General features: G+C 38.9%; 1 protein-coding gene across 1 annotated transcript in view; it reads right to left on the bottom strand.

The window, feature by feature from the left end:
• SMC3 (structural maintenance of chromosomes 3) overlaps nt 1–17,681 on the bottom strand; it is a 37,550-nt gene extending 19,869 nt beyond the window's left edge. Inside the window, exons 1-9 of the mRNA XM_042908447.1 lie at nt 17,544–17,681; nt 16,470–16,545; nt 9,892–9,930; nt 8,203–8,270; nt 6,028–6,099; nt 5,573–5,652; nt 5,227–5,305; nt 1,733–1,850; nt 13–188 (exon numbers count right to left, since the gene is read on the bottom strand). Of these exons, the coding sequence (XP_042764381.1) occupies nt 13–188; nt 1,733–1,850; nt 5,227–5,305; nt 5,573–5,652; nt 6,028–6,099; nt 8,203–8,270; nt 9,892–9,930; nt 16,470–16,545; nt 17,544–17,558 (723 nt within the window). The 5' untranslated portion in view covers nt 17,559–17,681. The remainder of the gene's footprint in view (nt 1–12; nt 189–1,732; nt 1,851–5,226; nt 5,306–5,572; nt 5,653–6,027; nt 6,100–8,202; nt 8,271–9,891; nt 9,931–16,469; nt 16,546–17,543) is intronic.
• Between the last annotated feature and the right edge of the window lie 2,728 nt (nt 17,682–20,409).

Here is a 20,409-nt window from a genome sequence, read left to right as displayed (position 1 = left end):
AAAGTATTTTACCTCATCAAGTTTAGCACGAGTCTCATTAAGTTCCTGATTGTAAATGGTATATTCCAGGGCTCGTCTCATTTTATCCCACTTCTGATATTGAGCCAGTTCTTCCTTTTCTTCTTCTAAGGTATGTAATCTCTCTTCAATGTATTTTAACAACTCATTGATTTTTTCGCGTTTGCCCTCTTAAAAAATGAGAGAGGAGTGAAGAAGTTGAATGAAATTTTGATGTAGTATCTTCTCAAATATACCATGAGTTAAAATTAACCTTAAGAACTATAGCATTATTTGAAAGTATGTGGTAACCAAATCTAAAACTAAAATGACACAATGCTTCATTATGAAAAGCATCAGAGAACAGTTACACATGGTGACACTTTAAAACTTTTTATTTTAGTTGACATACAATGTTATATTAATTTCAAGTGCACAATAGTGATTTCATAATTTTATACATTACACAATGCTCACTGTGATAAGTCTAGTTACCATCTGTCACCATACAACATTATTACAATATCATGGACTATATTCCCTATACTATACTTTTCATCTCTGTGACTTATTTTTATAACTGGAAGTTTTTCCTCCTAATCTCTTTCATCTGTTTCACCCATCTTCCCCCTGCACCACCACCTTGGCAACCACCAGTTTGTTCTCTATATTTATGAGTCTGTTTCTATTTTGTTTGCTGGTTTTTTTAGATCCTGTATATATGTGAAATCATGTGGCATATGCCTTTCTGTCCGACTCATTTCACTCAGCATGATATCCTCTAAGTTCATCCATGTTGTCACAAATGGTAAGATCTCATTTTTTAAAAAATGGAGTAATATTCCCTTGTATGCATATACCACATCTTTAAACACTCATCTGATGGACACTTATGCTGCTTCCGCATCTTGGCTACTGTAAATAATGCTGCAATGCACATACATACGGGGGCATATATCTTTCCCAACTAGTGTTTACTAATTCTTACAATACATGTAGTAAGGCCTCTGTTTAAACATCCTTTAAAGGCAACTGTGCCTTCCCACAACATTACAAAATTAAAAACCATAACATCATTGGTGTCACTGATTCTCAACTTTTACTACAATAGCATTATCCACAGCTGCTGTATATTGAACACCTACTATATTCCAATCATGGTACTACTTTGCTCCTCTATTTATCACCATAAACTATGAAAAAGAATTTTATAGATGGAGAAGCTTTAGACCAGAGAGATCAAGTCTAAAGTCACATCGTCAGTTAATTATTAGTCAGATCTTGAACTCAGGACTATCTATGGAATGACAAACCATAGCAATTGAAAAGCAAAGTAGGGTTTCCATCATAATGTACTAAGGAAAATTCTTAGTTTAAAGTTTTCCATTTACTTGCTCCTGAACAACTTAAAACCTAATGCCAGCTGATACTTCCAGAAATGCTTTTTGAGGTTTGCATCCAAATCTGTTATCCTCACTAACAATGAGGATGTTAGAGGCACAAAACAGTTGACCTATAAAGGCATCATTATCTAACAGTAATTCTTTATTTAAAGAGAGAAATCACTGGAAATCTCAAACCTTAAAATGTCTCAAACTAATTTTCTCTCCATTCAGTACACAGGCAAACTATCAAACAGTATACTCTTGAGAACAGACTGAACTCCCCTCAACCATCATAGCACAATGAATATGTAATTCACAACAAAAATAAGGCAGAATCACATTCATTTTACCTGTTTCTTTCATTAAAGATATGCTTTCTTCTTTTCGTTCATCATACACTCTAGTACCAGCTACTTCTCTTAATAGTTTTAGTCTCTGAGAATCTGGTGCTGTGGCCATCTGGTTGATCTAAAAATTTTAGAAAAATAATTATTACGTAGCTATAGACTGTTCTTTAAGAACTCTACTTTGAAAGAGTACTCACATGCTAGGTTTTAAGTAGAGCATGACTTCAATAATGCAATTCGTACAGTGCATTTACTTACAGACCTCTATCTCATTTAAATAAAATTTATTAAATAAAAATCCAAATAGGATTGATACATTCATAAGTCTAATTTATGAATAAGACTCTCTAAATTAAAAATAAAGGAAAAACGTGGCTCCTGGGTGGCTCAGTCAGTTAAGGATCCGACTCTTGATTTTGGCTCAGGTTCTGATCTCGCGGTTTTGTGGGTTTGAGCCCTACTTTGGGCTCTGAGTGCTAGCTTCCTGAAGCCTGTTTGGGATTCTCCCTCTCTCCTTCTCTCTCTGCCCCTCCCCTACTTGCGCTGCCTCTCTCAAAATAAACTCTGTAAAAACAAAACAACAAAAACAAAAACGAAGAACATTACATCACCATTTTTCCTCAGTCAATATGATAAAATATAAAAGATGAACTCCAGGGGTGCCCAGATGGCTCAGTTGGTTAGGAGTCCAACTTTGGCTTAGGTCATGATTTCAAGGTTTACGAGTTCGAGCCCTGCATCGGGCTCTCTCTGCTGTCAGCACAGAGCTCGCTTCCAATCCTCTGTTCCCCTCTCCTCCTGACCCTACTTTGCTTGCATGCATTCTCTCAAAAATAAATAAACATTAAAAAAAAAAAAAAAAAAGATGAACTCTGTTCTAAAAGAACAGTATTTTTACAAGGGGAAACTATCACTCTACATTTTTAAAAAGTTATGATACTATTAAAAGTATAGCAAAAATGGTATGCTTTATTATTACTATTTAAAAAAAATGTTTAATGTTTATTCATTTTTGAGAGACAGAAACAGCGTGAGTTGGGGGAGGGGTAGAGAGAGAGGGAGACAGAATCTGAAGCAGGCTCCAGAATCTGAGCTGTCAGCACAGAGCCCAATGTGGGGCTCAAACCCACAAACTGTGAGTTCATGACCTGAGCTGAAGTCACATGCTTAACTGACTGAGCCACCGAGGTGCCCCATTATTACTATTATTTTTTAAGTAAGCTCTATGCCCCCAAGATCAGGAGTTGAATGGTCTACCAACTGAGCCAGATGAGTGCCCCCAAAATGGTATTCTTTAAATATAGATAGGTAAAAATAACTGTCTATCATAGGTAAAAATAACTGTCTATCACAGGTAGTAACTAACATTAAATAAAACAAGCAAAAGCATTTTAAAAATCTTATTTAAAAATATATGGTGGGGCACCTGGGTGGCTTAGTCGGTTGAGCATCCAACTTCAGCTGAGGTCATGATCTTTCAGTTTATGAGTTAGAGCCCCACATCGGACTCACTGCTGTCGGCACAGAGCCTGCTTTGGATCCTCTGTCCCCTTCTCTCAGACCCTGCCCTGCTTATGCTCTCTTTCTCTCTCTCAAAAACAAACAAACATCAAAAAAAAATTTTTTAATATACGGCAAAAAAACACAGAGTGGTACAAACTAAGTGCCATGCAACTTTAAACAACAAGCGTGAGTTTAACATATTCATAAAAATAAAGTTAGCCACTAAATGCAAAAAATGCTGTCATGGCATTAAAAAAGTGAAGTTACTCTAACACTTTCACATAAAGACAGAAATCAACTCTGGGAAAAATGTGGTCTATCAAAAGTATAGACATCAAAGAATCTCCTTTCAGATCCTTATCACTGGTTACCCCAATTATGCATGTTCATTCAAGTTACTCACTTCAAAAATATTGAAAAAATGTTTACAACATATATGCCACTCTGCTGGGCACTGGGAAAAGAGCAATGAACAAAACAAAGTCTTGCCCTCATGGAACTTACATTCTAATGGAAGAAGAAATAAGTATACCAATACAGTATAACTATTATGAAAAAAATCAAATTAGAAAAAAGTGAAGTGCCTTCACTGGGGTGAAGGCAACATTCTTTTAGATGAAGTAACTTATGGATGGCTTAATATGAAATGACATGAATAGAAACTGAGAGTATAGGGGCCTATGCTGTATGTTTGCAGGGAAGACTCAGATTAATTAGTCTTTCGTAATCAGCCTCTTTAAATTTTTTGTTTATTTTTGGAGTAGAGACAGAATGTGAGTGGGCAAGGGGAAGAGACAGAAGGAGACACAGAATCCAAAGCAGGCTCCAGGCGCTGAGCTGTCAGCACAGACCCCAATGCGAGGCTTGAACCCATGAGCTATGAGATCTTGACCTGAGCCGCAGTCAGACACTTAACCTACTGCGCCACCCAGTCACCCCGTAATCAGCCTCCTTTTTTTTTTTCTTTTTTAATTTTTTTTTAACGTTTTATTTATTTTTGAGACAGAGAGAGACAGAGCATGAACGGGGGAGGGGCAGAGAGAGAGGGAGACACAGAATCGGAAGCAGGCTCCAGGCTCTGAGCCATCAGCCCAAAGCCCGACGCGGGGCTCGAACTCACGGACCGCAAGATCGTGACCTGAGCTGAAGTCGGCCGCTTAACCGACTGAGCCACCCAGGCGCCCCTCAGCCTCCTTTTAAAAAAACTCCTTGCTTCTAAAGACGGTCTTCAAAAACTTGTTCTGCATTTCCCAAATGTGAAACACCATACGTACTCTTCCTAATCAGTTCGGAATGCTAAGTTTTCAACACATATCTAAAAATGTCTCCAATGTGAAATAAGAAGTGGACATTTAAAAAGAACTTTCCCCTAGTCCAAAAAAACACTACAGCAAACTATGTGAACAATGCAGGGTATGTTCTAAGAAAAAGAAGTTATCTTAGATAAAATTTAAAGTATATGAGGAAACAGAATAATCAGCTGAAGTATGCAACTACTAAAAACTATAAAGAATATAATCTCTACAAGCAAAAACAATATACAGCATTATGGTAGATTTCTGGCAATGTAAGCTTTCCACCATTTTAACTCTGTGATATATTAAATAACAGAGTATTACTTTTAGGAAGTAATTTTTTTCAAATGCTATTTTTAAAGAATTTCTACAATATTCTTAAATATTTCCATTGTGACTTTCGCAAACCAAAATGTCTTCCAGTATAGGACACCTTATTAAGTGATACAGGTCACAATGAAAACAACATCCACTAACTGCTGAAAAAATTGAATCCCATTACACAGTGGATCTACTTTGTAATTTTATGGCCACATAAAAGGTAATACTAATATCTATACAAAATAAATCAATGAAAACAAGAGACAGTAAGGTCCATTTTTGCTTCAACTTAACCACTAGAATCTATAAGCAAATTCATCATTCAAGTGAATATACTCAGAAAACATTCTATAAAAAAAGGACATACAATATTTTTACCTTTCCTTGTTTTACAATATAATAAGGATTGCTTCGAGAAAAACCAGCACTTTCAAGGAGATTCATCACATCATTTTTCCTGTTAATAAACATTGAAAATATTTTTTCAGATTAATCGCCCAATAATAAGCAAAAAAATGAAGGGTAACTGCTGGGTTAAGGAACATGAGGGAGTATAGAATAGTCATGAAACCATTTATTCTACTGGCCTCAAGAATCTTGATTCTTCTGTTAATGCTCTAAATATTGGTTTGCTGAACACGAGGCATATATAACCCATACAGGAGTTAAGTAAAATACTTTTACTCTTTCATAAAGAAATTATAAATGTAAAGAAACTGCTTACGTGACCATTTTCTTGTCTAAGAAATACTGATCCTTTTTGGCACCAATAACTCTTCGAAGTGAAACTTCTTCTTTATCAATCTAAGAAAGAATGTAAAAGCCTGAAGTTAATTTCATAGTAAAAATGGAAAACTTTTCAGTTAACAAGGTCATTCTAGAGTCTGTAACCATAACACTTATTTTGAAATTTCAATTCTCACTAAAGATTTGCTATGAATATCAATTCTTATGACAAAGATATTTTTTCACAACAACTTACACACCCTATTTGCTAGAATGTTCATTACAATTTTAGGACAAAATGAATATGTAAACCGTATAGCTATTTTAACATAAACTAAATTATAAGAACTGTATTTAATACAGTTATGAATGTTTCAAAGGTTGGGAAAAAAATCAGCTGCATCAATAAAATTCTCAAAATTGTGACTAGAAAAAAAAAAAGCCATTACTCACTGGCAACCGGTTGTCCGAATTATCAAAAATAATCTCCACAAAAGCAGAAATAACACGAGGACCAGTACCCTCCTAAAACATGTAAAAAATAAAATTGTCATTTAAGTGGTATTTTCACATTCTTTTTTTTGTTTTTTCTTTAAACACCTTTAAAGTTTAGTGCATGGCAATAAGCCTAATTCAATGGAAAACAATTTCTATTGGGCTAGTATATATCCTAGAGCAAAGACACTGGATGAGGATAACAATACTTGTCAACCAAATGGCTTTAGATTCTGACTAAAAAAATGAAAACTATGCAAGAGATATCAAAGTCAGATGTACTTAGGTCTTGTTCTGAAGACCACTTTATTAGAACATAAGACCCCACGCCTACCTAATTCTCCTTATTTGCTAATATCAACACCACTTTGAGGCTTTTCTCTTACAGACTCAATGCTGGAAAGGAAGCCTAACAAATCATATAATTACTGGAACTCGGCTTTTTTTAATTTTTAAGTTTATTTATTTATTGTTGAGAGAGACAAAAAGCGCAGGTGTACAAGAGAGCAGGGGAGGGGCAGAGAGGAGAGAGAATCCCAAGTAGACTCCACACTGCCAGCGTGGAGCCCAACGGGGGGCTCGATCTCACAAACCAAAGATCATGACCTAAGCTGAAATCCAAGGTTGGATGCTTACCGACTCAGCCACCCAGCTGCCCTGGCTTTTAAAACTAATTATCTATTTTTATTTACTTGTTTAAATTTGCTATATCCTATATAATTTTAAATCTGCTATGAAAACACACACAGTTAATATGTCACATATACACCAATTTATGACGCTGCCACTCCTTTACCAAGTTCAGATAATTTCCAGATTCTAGAAACTGTTACTACACAGTGATTCAATATAATAAAGAATGATACCTAAAGAAGTTATTCTTTCAATGCCTATCTTAGAAACCTAAAAAAAATTTTTTCTATAGGCAACTAGTTGATAATGGTAAGAAAACAAACAAAATAAACCACCTTCCTAAGTGTGAGAGACTCTGTTAAGATATACTAAGGAATCTCACTTTCTCATTTTAAAACTAATTATGTCATATTCAAACCGACAATAAATTTATTATTTTGTTATAGCCTTTTATCATTTTTTATCCTAAAATTTCTTTTTTTTTTTTTTTTAATTTTTTTTTCAACGTTTTTTATTTATTTTTGGGACAGAGAGAGAGCATGAACGGGGGAGGGGCAGAGAGAGAGGGAGACACAGAATCGGAAACAGGCCCCAGGCTCCGAGCCATCAGCCCAGAGCCTGACGCGGGGCTCGAACTCACGGACCGCGAGATCGTGACCTGGCTGAAGTCGGACGCTTAACCGACTGCGCCACCCAGGCGCCCCCTAAAATTTCTTTAGTTCATTATTCATAATGATCCAATGAAAAATTCTAATAATTTTCATTACTATAAATATACTTATCTTTCATATTGGGAAATGATGTGACCATTTGAGTTACAAATATGGATAAAATTATAACATGTTATGCTGCTTAGTTTGTAATGGTTCCTTCTCTATGCTCCCGATTAACTTCTGGTTCTGAGTCTCAAAGTTCCTAATTCCCAATTTCAAACTCTTTTCTCTTCAGCAAGCCTGTTTCCAGAGCATCACCAGACCATACTCTTAATAAAGAATCTGTATTTATGGGGTGCCTGGGTGGCTCAGTCAGTTTAGTGTCCGACATCAGCTCAGGTCATGATCTCATGGTTTTTGGGTCCGAGCCCTGTGCTCTGCGCTGACAGCTCAGAGCCTGGAACCTGCTTCAGATTTGGGTCTCCCTCTTTCTCTGCCCCTCCCCTGCTCATGCTCTGTCTCTCTCTCTCAAAAATAAAAACTAAAAAAATTTTTAAAAAAGAATTTCTATTTATATGGAAGACACACCCATTTATAGGAAAGTCCTACAATTTTATTACCATTTACATAAAAATTAGGCCCTTATCATGCATTAATATAGTAGGCTAAATTCCATAGAATTAACACACTTAAGAGAGACTGTACCATGTTTACTAAGAGAGATTATATCATGTTTACAAAAGATCTGAAACTTGAACAAGTGATTTTATTTACCAGAATCAACAATATAGTTTTAAAAATACATAATGTCAACATGTATTGACAATCTCAAAGCAATCTCACTCACATGCAACAAAGCCAATCGCTGTTCCGGACGAAGATGACTGAACTCATCACTAAGAACAAACTGAATTGCTAAAAATACAAAAACATTAAGTATTAGTATAGTCTCAAAGAAGCTTTATGCCTTAATTTATAACTTCCCATACCTCTATCAGGTAATGAACAAGGCAGATAAAAACAGATTATCTATTTCATATATGCAAAAAATTGCTTGTATTTTAGACTAATCAGCTTAGAAATGACAAGAAAAATACTAAGAAGTTTGCACTGAAACATTTAAGGGAAGAAAAAGAGAACACTGAGGTAACAAAAAGAGGTAAGCAGAACTAAAATCTACCTCTTGATCAAAGTATACACTGAGTGATTAACACTTTGCTTTTATCCACTAGAAGTAAATAATATACATCAAAATATTTATTAACAAAATAGGACATATTCTTACCATATCCTTAGCAGGATAGTTTTGTCAAAAGAAATTAAACTAAGTGGGAAACACAGGGAAACAGTTCAGATTCCCACATTCTACTGCACTGTTTGCACTGCTCTTATCTTCTGTAAGAAGTCACTGCTGCTTCCATATAAAGTACCTAACTGGACCACCCTGCCCTAGAAATGAAACTCTACTCAGCTGTCCTGTTACCAGTTCACCCAAGAGACCTTTGACATTCCAAGAGTTGAGTACGCATGTATGAATGTGTATGTTGAGGGGAGAGTGTTTATCTTTCATAATCACATAATCACCTTAGGGGAACAGATTCAAAGTGCCTTTATCCGCCTGGAGATCATGCAATACTTCTACTCCAATCCCACTCACTTATCATCACCAAATTACAACCACTGAAGGGCTATAGATTTGTGAGCACAGAGGGATAGAACCTTTGCTCCTGCTAAGCCCCACCCCCTTTCCCTCAAGCACTACTCAAACAAGAGGTTCAAAATTTTTTCAATCTACTTCTGGTATAGTTCAAACCTGTTCAGATGTTTTCTCTCTCCAAAGGATTTGTTAACAGAGGCATTATACTTAAATGTATTTTATCTTTAGAATTTTCAAAGCTATTTACTATCTTCAAACTGACAATAATCTTTGTGGAGTCTCTAATTTTTTACACCCCTCTATCTTTCATAAAAATGATTTAGAAAACATTTTTTTAAAAGACGAAACAGAGGGATGCCTGGCTGGCTCAGTCAGTAGAGCATGCAGTTCTTGATCTTGGTTGGGATTATGAGTTCAAGCCCCATGTTGGGTGAAAGGCTTATTTACTTACATACATACATAATGAAACAACAAGATGAGTCATTTTCCAAAACAATATTAACTATGTTGTTGCATTTACACTTGTATAAATATGCATCTGCAACATTTACATACAGCATTCAAGTTTAAAAAGCACTTCCATTAGTATTATCTCATGATTCCCATAACCCATCAAAGTAGACAGGTCAAGTACACTTTTAAATTGCAAAGAGTACCCTGAAAGATTGTTTTGCCCAACCTCTCAGCTACTTAATCACTAGGTATAGAGTAGAACTCAGATCATTATACTCTACACTCCCTACACTAAACTGCAACCCTGTACGAAAAAGTATTTCTTGAGTTTCATACAGACATAATCTCAGAAAACCAATCTTTAAAATAAACTACGCGAAGATACCCAGGTCTTAATATATTTAGAATTGAAAAAACAACACTTACCGTAAAAAAAGTTACTTTTTCCAGATCCATTTCTGCCCACTATAAAATTTCAAAAAGTACATGTTACTTTCTATAAAAACCAATAAAATTAAAACTTTACCGTAAGTATTAAAAAATTTATATTCAATTTTCTAACTTAACATCTTAATATCTGAAATTAAATACAAAGAACAGTGAACAAAAGAAATCCATAAACAAAACAGCTTTAATCACCAAATGAATGCGATTTTTGTAGAGACTTCAGGTATTTTTTTTTTCTTAAATTTACTTCATTGTTTATTCTTTTGCTTTTTCCTAACAAATAATATTTGGAATAACTAATATGTTACTAGGTTTTCATAATTTACAATCATTACTATGGACACGCAATTTTTTTTTTAATTTTTAATGTTTGTTTATTTTTGAGACAGAGACAGAGCACGAGCAGGGGAGGGGCAGAGAGAGGAGACAGAATTCAACGCAGGTTCCAGGCTCTGAGCTGTCAGCACAGAGCCCGACAAGGGGCTTGAACTCACTGACTGAGATCATGACCCGAGCCAAAGTTGGACACTCAACCAACCAAGCCACCCTCCCACTACTTGTACATGCTCTCTCAAAAGAAGTAAATTAAACAACAACAAAAAAAGGAGACATCATTCACTTCCAGATATAATATATTCAGAAGGACACGTCATTTATGTAGTATTTTTTAAAAACAATGTTAAAAAAGACAAAGAAAGGCTATGGAAATGATCCAGATTAAAGAGACTAAATAGATATGACCACCAAAAGCAATACCTGACCCTAAATTAGGCCCTGTACTGGAGGAAAAAATACTATAAAGAAAATTTGGGGGTCAATCAGTACAACTGGAAAATAAACAGATTATCGTATTAATGTCAAATTTACGGAAATTTACAAACTCTACCGTGATTATGTAAGAGAATATCCCTATTCTTAGAAAGCATACATTGAAGTCAACGGTAAAGGACAAAGACCTACATAACTTACTCTAAGAAAAAAAGTGTGAGAGTGGGTACAAATGATAAAGCAAAAGAGGAAAAAGTTAACAGGTAGATTTGGGTAAAGGAGATCAGCGTATTCTCTGTACTGTTCCTATTTATACAACTTTTCTGTAAATTTGAAATTATCTCTAAATAAAAGTTTAAAAAGAGAATTTAGCATTCAAAGAATTACATATAGTTAAAACTGTAATCTATTCATAAATAACTTAAAACTTTAAATTTCCCTTTAATTACTCCTACCCATCAGTGGAATACTGTAAAGCAATTTCAAGGATGTTGACTATTTAATAAGGAAAGAGATTCAAGACTTATTCTTTAAAAAAAAATTTTTTTTTAACATTTATTTATTTTTGAGACAGAGAGAGACAGAGCATGAACAGGGGAGGGGCAGAGAGAGAGGGAGACACAGAATCGGAAGCAGGCTCCAGGCTCCGAGCCATCAGCCCAGAGCCTGACGCAGGGCTCGAACTCAAGGACCGCGAGATCGTGACCTGAGTCGAAGTCGGACGCTCAACCGACTGAGCTACCTAGGTGCCCCAATTCAAGACTTATTCTTAAAAAAAAATTTTTTTTTTAACGTTTATTTATTTTTGAGAGAGAGAGACAGAGCATGAACGGGGGAGGGTCAGAGAGAGAGGGAGACACAGAATCTGAAACAGGCTCCAGGCTCTGAGCCATCAGCACAGAGCCTGACGCGGGGCTTGAATTCACGAACCACGAGATCATGACCTGAGCCAAAGTCGGACACTTAACCGAATGAGCCACCCAGGCACCCCAAGACTTATTCTTAAGTAGAAAAAAACAGATTACCAAAAGATTATACTACAAGCCCACTTTTATTTTATTTTAAAAGGCTTATTGTGGGGCACCTGGGTAGCTCAGCTGGTTGAGTGTCCAACTCCAGCTCAGGTCAGGATTATCCTCATGGTTCAATTTGGGGATTCCAGTCACCGGGCTCCCTGCTGTCAGCACAGAGCCCACTTCACATCCTCGGTCTCCCTCTCTCTCTGCCCTTCCCTGTTCTTGTGTGCACTCTCTCAAAAATAAATTAAAAATTTAAAAAATTAAATAGGGGCGCCTGGCTGGCTCAGTTGGTTAAGTGTCTGACTTTGGCTCAGGTCACGACCTCACTGTTCTTGACCTCTAGCTCCACGTTGGGCTCTTGTGCTGAGAGCTCAGAGCCTGGAGCCTGCTTTGGATTCTGTGTCTCCCTCTCTCTCTGTCCCTCCTCCACGCATGCTCTGTCTCTCAAAAATAATAAATGAAAAATATTTTAAAAATTAAAAAAATAAATAATTAAAAATTAAATTAAAATGCTTAGGGGGAGCCTGGGTGGCTCAGTCAGTTAAGCGCCTGACTCTTGATTTTGGCTCAGGTCATGATCTTACTGTTCATGGGAATAAGCTCCACGTTGGGCTCTGTGCTGACAGCTCAGGGACTGCTTGGGATTTTCTCTTCCTCCCTGCCCCTCCCTCACTTGTGCTTTCTCTCAAAATAAACTTAAAAAAAAAAAAAAAAAAAAAAAAAAAAAAAGGCTTATTTATGTAGATGTACACAAAGACTGGAGGCATATGGGGGTAGATCCAGTTTATATGTGCCCCAGAATCACCTGCCCCAACCCAAGCCTTAGCTGCCTGTCAATGGAGAGATTCAGTATTCCATCACCTTTAGGTTGTTTCAGCCTACCCTGGGTGTGCACTCAGGTCAGACCTGTGAAAATCCAAAAGACACTATATAGTTCCCTGACTACTTTAGGGGGTTAGTCCCCAGAGTAACACAATCCAAAAGCATGGAGGAATTAATTAATGCCCTGTGTGGTAAACTCTGACCAATCAGAGAACAGGAACTAGCAGACAAAGCCGTCTCCATTCCTTTCCAATCTGATCTTTCCCAGGCGTGGTGGGTTCACAAAGTCTGTCTGGAAGTTATCCAATATGACCACAAACCAGCTGAACCTTCTTTATAAAGCTATGACCAACTTTCCGTTTTACTCTTGCCCTCAGACTGAACCTTCCCATTAAAGTCTTATTAGTTGCTGAGTGGGCCTTGGATTCTGTTTTCTAGGAAACCAAGGCTAATACAAGCATAGGTTGTTAATATTAAGAATGGCTATTGCTGGGCAGGATTACAGTTTAGTTTTTTCCTTTCAGCTTTTAAACTCTTCCATAACGTTCTACAATTAACATATTTCTTTTGTTAAAAAGCTAGAGACAAAGTAACCTTAAAAAGGTGTATGTTTGGTAATTCAAACATCATTCAACTGTTCAAGCAAGAGATTAAAACACTGAAGATCACCAGAAGATATAGTTGCCTTCAAATCTTTTTTTAAGGGTCAAATCATTAAATAATCAAAGTACTATGCTTTCACAGGATATTTTTAATGTCAATCTCAGTCTACACTACTTTGGGTCTTTCCTGTCTTTAAAACATGTTTAAGCAGTGGGGTGCCTGGGTGGCCTACTTGGTTAAGTGTCCAACTCCTGAGTTCAGCTCAGGGCATGATCTCACAGTTCCTGAGATAGAGCTCTGAGTCAGGCTCTGCATTGACAGTGAGGAGCCTGCTTGGGATCTTCCCTCTCCCTCTCTCTGCCCCTCCCCTGCTCATGTGGGTATTCTCCCTCTCTCTCACTCAAAAAATAATAAATTTTTTAAAAAAGCTTAAAAACCTTAAAAAAAAACATGTTTAAGCAGTAAAATCATATTAGGTTTGTTAAAACAAAAGAAAAAACACTTAGACAATTTACTCTGTAACTGTTACTATTAACAATACTAATGTAAACAAAGTAGTAAAACAGTGGTCTCTTAATAGCTAAAACAAAAATACTTGATAGATTCTACAAACATAATCTAATCATAATAAAAGTCATCATTTTACAGCTCATAAAATTATACCATTGATCTAATTAAGATATTCATCTAGTTTAACCTGTAATATAAATCTAGCAATTATATTTTAATAGAATATATAATTTTTAAATAATTTATATCTAGTAATTATTCATTTTTTTCCATTTCCAAAGATTTTCTGATTGATGAAAATCAGAAGGCACTTGTAATCAAAATATAAATAAAATACCAGAACAATCAGGCTATCCTTGGGGCACTTTAATTAAATTAACTATTCAACAGGTACAGCAGAGGGTAAATAGTGTTTTTTTTTAATAAGTTTATTTTGCACATGCGCACGGGGGTGGGAGGGACAGAGAGAGAGGGAGAGAGGATCCCAAACAGGTTCTGCACCATTAGCTCACAGCCCGATGCGGGGCTTGAAACCTCGAACCGTGAGATCATGACATGATCCAAAACCAAGGGTCAGATGCTTAACTGACTGAGCCACCTAGGCGCCCCCAAAGTGTTTTCTTTATTCTCAACTACAAGGCTGCAACTAATGTACTGAGGGCAGGTTTTGTTTTTGCCTCAATTTTTATTTATTTTTTATTTTTTTAATATGAAATTTATTGTCAAATTGGTTTCCATACAACACCCAGTGCTCATCCCAACAGGTGCCCTCCTCAATACCCATCACCCACCCCCCATCAACCCTCAGTTTGTTCTCAGTTTTTAAGAGTCTCTTAAAAACTCCTCCTCCTTTTTTTTTCCTTCCCCTCCCCCATGGTCTTCTGTTAAGTTTCTCAGGATCCACCTAAGAGTGAAAACATATGGTATCTGTCTTTCTCTGTATGACTTATTTCACTTAGCATGACACTCTCCAGTTCCACCCACGTTGCTACAAAAGGCCATATTTTATTCTTTCTCATGGCCACGTAGTATTCCATTGTGTATATAAACCACAATTTTTTTATCCATTCATCAGTTGATGGACATTTAGGCTCTTTCCATAATTTGGCTATTGTTGAAAGTGCTGCTGTGAACACTGGGGTACAATTGCCCCTATGCATCAGCACTCCTGTATCCCTTGGGTCAATTCCTAGCAGTGCTATTGCTGGGTGGTAGGGTAGATCTATTTCTAATTTTTTGAGGAACCTCCACACTGTTTTCCAGAGCGGCTACACCAGTTTGCATTCCCATGCCTCAATTTTTAAATTTTATTTCAAAGTACAGTTGACACTTTTGCTCTCAATTTTTAAAATTTATTATTTATTTCAAAATAAAGTAGATTCTCTGGGAACAGTAGCATTTAGTGTTTGCCTATTACTGATCTCTATATAAATCTCACCTTATCCCATGCTACAGAATGAACTGTGTCACCCTCTCATTCATATGTTGAAGCCCTAACCCCAAATGTTATGGTATTTGGTGGGGGGGGGGGGGGAGCTTTGGGAGGTAATCAGGATTAATGAGGTTGTGAGGGTGGGGCCTTCATAATGGAATTTGTGCTCTAATGAAGAAGAGGGAGAGAGAATCAAACAGTCACACGAGCCTGATGACAAAGATGGTGACTTTCAGGGGATGCCTGGGTGGCTCAGTTGAGCGTCTGACTTTGGCTCAGGTGATGATCTCACGTATCACGGGTTCGAGCCCCACGTCAGGCTCTGAGCTGTCAGCAAAGAGCCTGAAGCCTGCTTTGGATCTGTGTCTCCCTCTCTCTCTGCTCTTCCCCCACTCATACTCTGTGTCTCTGTCTCAAAAATAAACATTAAAACATTAAAAACAAACAAACAAAAAAGATGGCGACTTCCAGAATGTGACTATGCTGGCAGCCCGATCGTGGATTTGAGCTACCAGAGCAGTGAGAAGATAAATTCCTGCTCTTTAGGCTACCCAATCTATATTTTATGGTGGGCTCAGCAGTCTAATATACCAATATACCCCTCAAGGAAGACAATGTATAGCTTAAGTCCATTTATAGCACATTGTTTCATCTAGCCTTTAAAAATTCAGCAGAATGCCAGAAAACACTTTTGCTGGCTGTATCAGCAAAAAATGGACACTATCAACTGAAGAGTCTTTAGACTAAATACTGTACTGCAGGACAATAATCGTTTTAGTCCTTTATCCTCATACGTATACTTTCTCATTTAATTTTCCCAACAGCCCCTATAAGATAGGTATCATTAGCTCTTCATTACAAATCAGAAAACTAAAGCCCCTCAAGGAGTCAAGTTTGAAAAAGAGTATGTGTCAGAACTGGGACGTGAAACCCATTCTGTTATGCTCCAAAGTTTATGCTCTGCCCACCAAGCTGCATGGTCTGACCTTAAATATTAGGACAGGAAAGAAAAAACCCAAGAACAATCAAATTTGTGAATAAAGAATGGTCATCTCTGAAATTAGACAACAGTGGGCGTTTTAACCAGGAAATGACATATCAAGAAGAGTACAGCTCAAATGCTAACTTTAGTGTCATTCACTATAAACGTAAAGCTATTAAAAGACACCTTCACACCTACCAGGCTACCCAAACAAAAATGAGTAAGTTGTGCAAACATTTTAAATGTATAAAGTAAGCAATTCATCAGTGCAGATTAAAAAAAAAACATGTTATTTCATATAGAAGAAACATTATAAATTCATAGAACATTCAAAGCCAATTCCCATCTCAAGCCTAAATATAGACCGAATTTAAATGGCTCTATAAATATAAATCTGATCTTGGAAACCATGAACACTTACCAATAACATTATGCTTTGAACTGAAGGGATCTACAATTGTTTGATCTCTGTAACTCCGAAAACCCTGGATGATAACCTAATAAATAAAAGATACTTTTCAGAGAACACACACTACCAGAAGAAACTCCTAAACATTCTTCCTTGGCACTTCTCTCTCTGGTTTCTCATTTAATGCAAGATAGAGAACTTTCCATTTCATAGAAGAAAAATTCATTTTGGAAAGTGGCGATTAAAAAATCTTCTAAAACGTCCGCGTTTATCGGTAGCCAGGGCCAGTGTTGCAAGTCACCTGTTAAGGAACTCTCAAGAGCAAGTACACTGTGTAAGTAAGGTTCGCTGGAACGCTGAACATCCCCGAGCTACAGCGAAAAAGTGTGTCAAGCAGGCCGGTCGGCCCCAAGCTTTCCTGACTCCAGGAGCAGTGGGCGCTTCTCTCGGACACGCCGACCGGCCAGAAGGAGCAGACGTTCCAAGAAAGGGGTGCTGAGAGTCCAACACATCCAACAGAGAAACTTTTCCAAGAGTGCGGATGGGCTCATCTTTGGGGTGGACTCTTGCGCGGGAAGACCATTTTGACAGAAGTAAACAAGGGAACGAGGCGGCGCTACATACTCTGCAAGGAGGAGGGTCCCTTTCCCGTCTCCTGTAATTCGGGGACAAAGACCCCGGGCTAAGCTGACACCCCAACCTGAGCCCCCCCCAGGGATGCCCCCGGGCCCGGGGGACCACCTTTCCACACACCCCGCGCAAAGGGCCCGCGCGGAGCTGGCCCCGGCAGGACGACACAGCTTGCCCGCCCCGCCGCTGCCGCCCCCAGCCCGCCCCCGACCCACTGGGAAGGCCCGGTCCCTCCAAACCTCTCGGAGATGCTACTCCCGCGGACGGGCGCCCGGCGGGGAGGCCCGCGCCGCGGCCCCGCGCTGGCGGGGCGGGGCCTCTCCCCTCCCCCGCAGCCCGCGTCTTGGGTCCACCCTGCCGGGAGGCGGGAGGCCACGGGTCGCGCCGAGACACCCCCGCCAGACGGAGCTGTCCTCACAGGCCCGCGAGGGAGTGGGCGAGACGCACAGGCCTCACCTGTTTTATGTACATGATTCCGCGCCCCTCGCCGGGGAGAAGGCCTCCCCACCGAGAAGCGACAGCGCTGCCGTGGGGTCCAATGAGGCGCCTACGAGACCCCTCCCCCAAAGCGCCGCTCGCTCCCGTCCAGCCAAACAAAATGGCGGCGCCCGCGGAGGCGGAGTCCGCGCCTTGAACGGAACCATACTCGCGGTCCCCGCAGAGCGTAGGGGGAACCGGGGTCCCGTCTTCTCTTTACTTTTGGCAAAAGAAGCCTTCTAAGGCTCTATTGAGTGGACTTCATTTGGTTGTTGAATTTTTAGCTGAACATTTCCGGAGAATCAGTCTGAAGCTTCACTCGAAAAAGCCTTGATCGTGAGATTGGCGCAGAGTCCCTCCGAGCGCGGAGCCAATGGTTGTGCCCACATGGGGGGAAAGGTTCGGCGCCAAAGCCAAGTGTTAGAGTCGGGGGGCCAATAGCGGAGCTTGCCGGTGGCCACGTGGTCTCGGGCTGTTTAAAAGTGGGCACCCCCGTGCTGCCGCAAGGGTCCCGAACTGGTGGAGTATAGGATTCGGCGGTCCGAATCCCGGCTGCTCTATTATTCTCCGTCGCCTTGGGAACTTGTATAAATTTAGAATGGCTCCTCTTAGCTCTCGACTGGACACTCGTAGGACAGCCCATGAGGAACTTGGCGCAAAGTCTGCTTTAATAATGTGATCATTAATAATTCTGGAGCTCTTACTATGCCATTTGCTGTAAATCTAGGCCGACTTGAACAATTGCAACAAAAAGAGGTTTAGTTAAAATTAAAAGCTCTTTTTTTAAAAAACAGCCTGAAAGAGGTGCTAGTAGCCCCCTAGATGATTCTAATCTAATCAATCTTAGGGGAAAAATATTTGTTAGAAATTGGTAATTAAAATTACCTGCCATTTAAGTCGGTAGGTCCTTGCTTCCCCTCCTGCTGCCGCGAGCTGTTCCAGCCCTAATTATTTCTAGATTGAACTTTTTAATAGTCTGCTAACTTCATCCTTGTCAGTACCCCTTGGTGCTGGCAGAGTCAAATCCTTTCCAACCCTTGGTGTAAACAAAAAATCCCAAAACTTTTTAAAAACTTTTTTCTTTTTAATGTTTACTTATTTTTGAGAGAGCGAGGCAGAATGTGGGGGGCGGGGGGCGGGGTGGAGCAGAGAAAAGGAAACACAGAATCGAAGCAGGCTCCGGGCTCTGAGCTGTCAGCACAGAGCCCAATGCTCGAAATCACTGACCATGAGATCGTAACCTGAGCCAAGGTCAGACGCTTAACCGGAGCCACCCAGGCGCCCCCAAAAAACCCCAAACTCTTAAACATTTCTCTGGGATTAGTGTCTCTACTCTGGATTTCTAGCTGTGGGCTTATAGGCATAATAATATTGAACGTTTGAAGCCCCTGCTTCCTATTCTATAAAATGAGGATAATAAAAATCACTTCATGTTTAGAATTAAAAACAGGATGCATAAAATCTATTTGCCCAAATTATAGAGATGGATGCCCCTTAGGCTAAAATAAAATTGCAGCCTGACTGACATCTTGATTTTAGCTACATGAGACCTGAGGAGAGGACCCAGTTACACTGTGCTGACTGCTGACCATATTTCTAAGAATTCTGAGGCTGTAGACTTTCTCACAAAAATTCAACCTGGTGTACAGTACCTGAAGTAGTAAAGACTCTAAGGACAATGAAAGTGAAGTACAGGACAAGGGCCAAGTTACCACGTAAGACCCCGGATGTTATAGTTTCTCATTCTCCTCCTTATACCCCTCTATTGTTAAGACATTCCAAAATAAAGCTTTGTCTCTAAGCTATTTTCAGTTCACAATCTTTTACCATCCCAGGAAGGGATCACAGACTGATTTTATCTATTTCTAAGTTATTCCTCCCCACCTCTTAAAAAGATTCTTTTTTAATGTATGCCCTATCTATCTTCATTCTTAGGCTAGGCAGATTTTCTGTGGGTATCTCCCAGTCCAGTGATTAGGAAGGAGATTTCTCATTATCACTCAGTTCATATTCTTTAAGTTTGTTATTTGAGAGAGAGCGCTCACACAGAACGTTAGGAGGGGCAGAGAGAGGGAAAGTGAGAATCCCAAGTAGGCTCTGCACTGTCAGTACTGAGCCTGATGTGGGGCTTGATCTCATGAACCCTGAGATCATGACCTGAGCCAAAATCAAGGGCAGACACTTAACCAACTGAGCCACTCAGGTACCCCTCATATTCAATTCTTATCGTCCCCAAGAGATAGAACTGGCACAATAGGGATGATCCCAAATTATAGTTTTCTCTTGGTGACTCCTGGGACTTTCAAATGCCAAATCACTTAAGAGGAAACCTAGAAAATTCTCATCCAAGCAGGATAGAACCATAGCACTGTGGGAAGATGAGGCTCACAAAAGACAAAATCTTTTATTGCTTCCCTCATGGATATAAAGGAGACATCGCAAAACTTTTTTTAGGGAAGCTTAGGGAAAAAACTTGGGAAGAAGCCTTTTCAGGTACCAAGCCCTAAGAGCTAAGACTAAAACCCTTAGTCTCTCAGGAAGTAAAGATGCTCATCCCTCTACTGGATGATGTTGGGGAAATTGTTATTATTGGAAAACCCATTCAAAAAACAACTGCCTGAAAAACCACCAATAACCTTCACTTTGCTTCCCTATTTTTATTATATTTATGCCACCATACTCTTCATGTTGTTATTTTTTAAAAAACTCTAATTCTCACGTAAGCTTGTGTCAACATTGTATTTAATTCATTAAGGAGAGATTTGGTAAAATGACAAAGCTGGCTTAAAAGATACGAGAAATTGAAATTTAGATAGTCGTTGGGGGAAAAATGCTAAAATACTAT

Source organism: Panthera leo, chromosome D2, assembly GCF_018350215.1.
Source record: "Panthera leo isolate Ple1 chromosome D2, P.leo_Ple1_pat1.1, whole genome shotgun sequence".
Lineage (NCBI taxonomy): Eukaryota > Metazoa > Chordata > Mammalia > Carnivora > Felidae > Panthera > Panthera leo.
The sequence above is the reverse complement of the archived record's forward strand: the minus strand, read 5'-3'. Positions and strand labels throughout refer to the sequence as shown.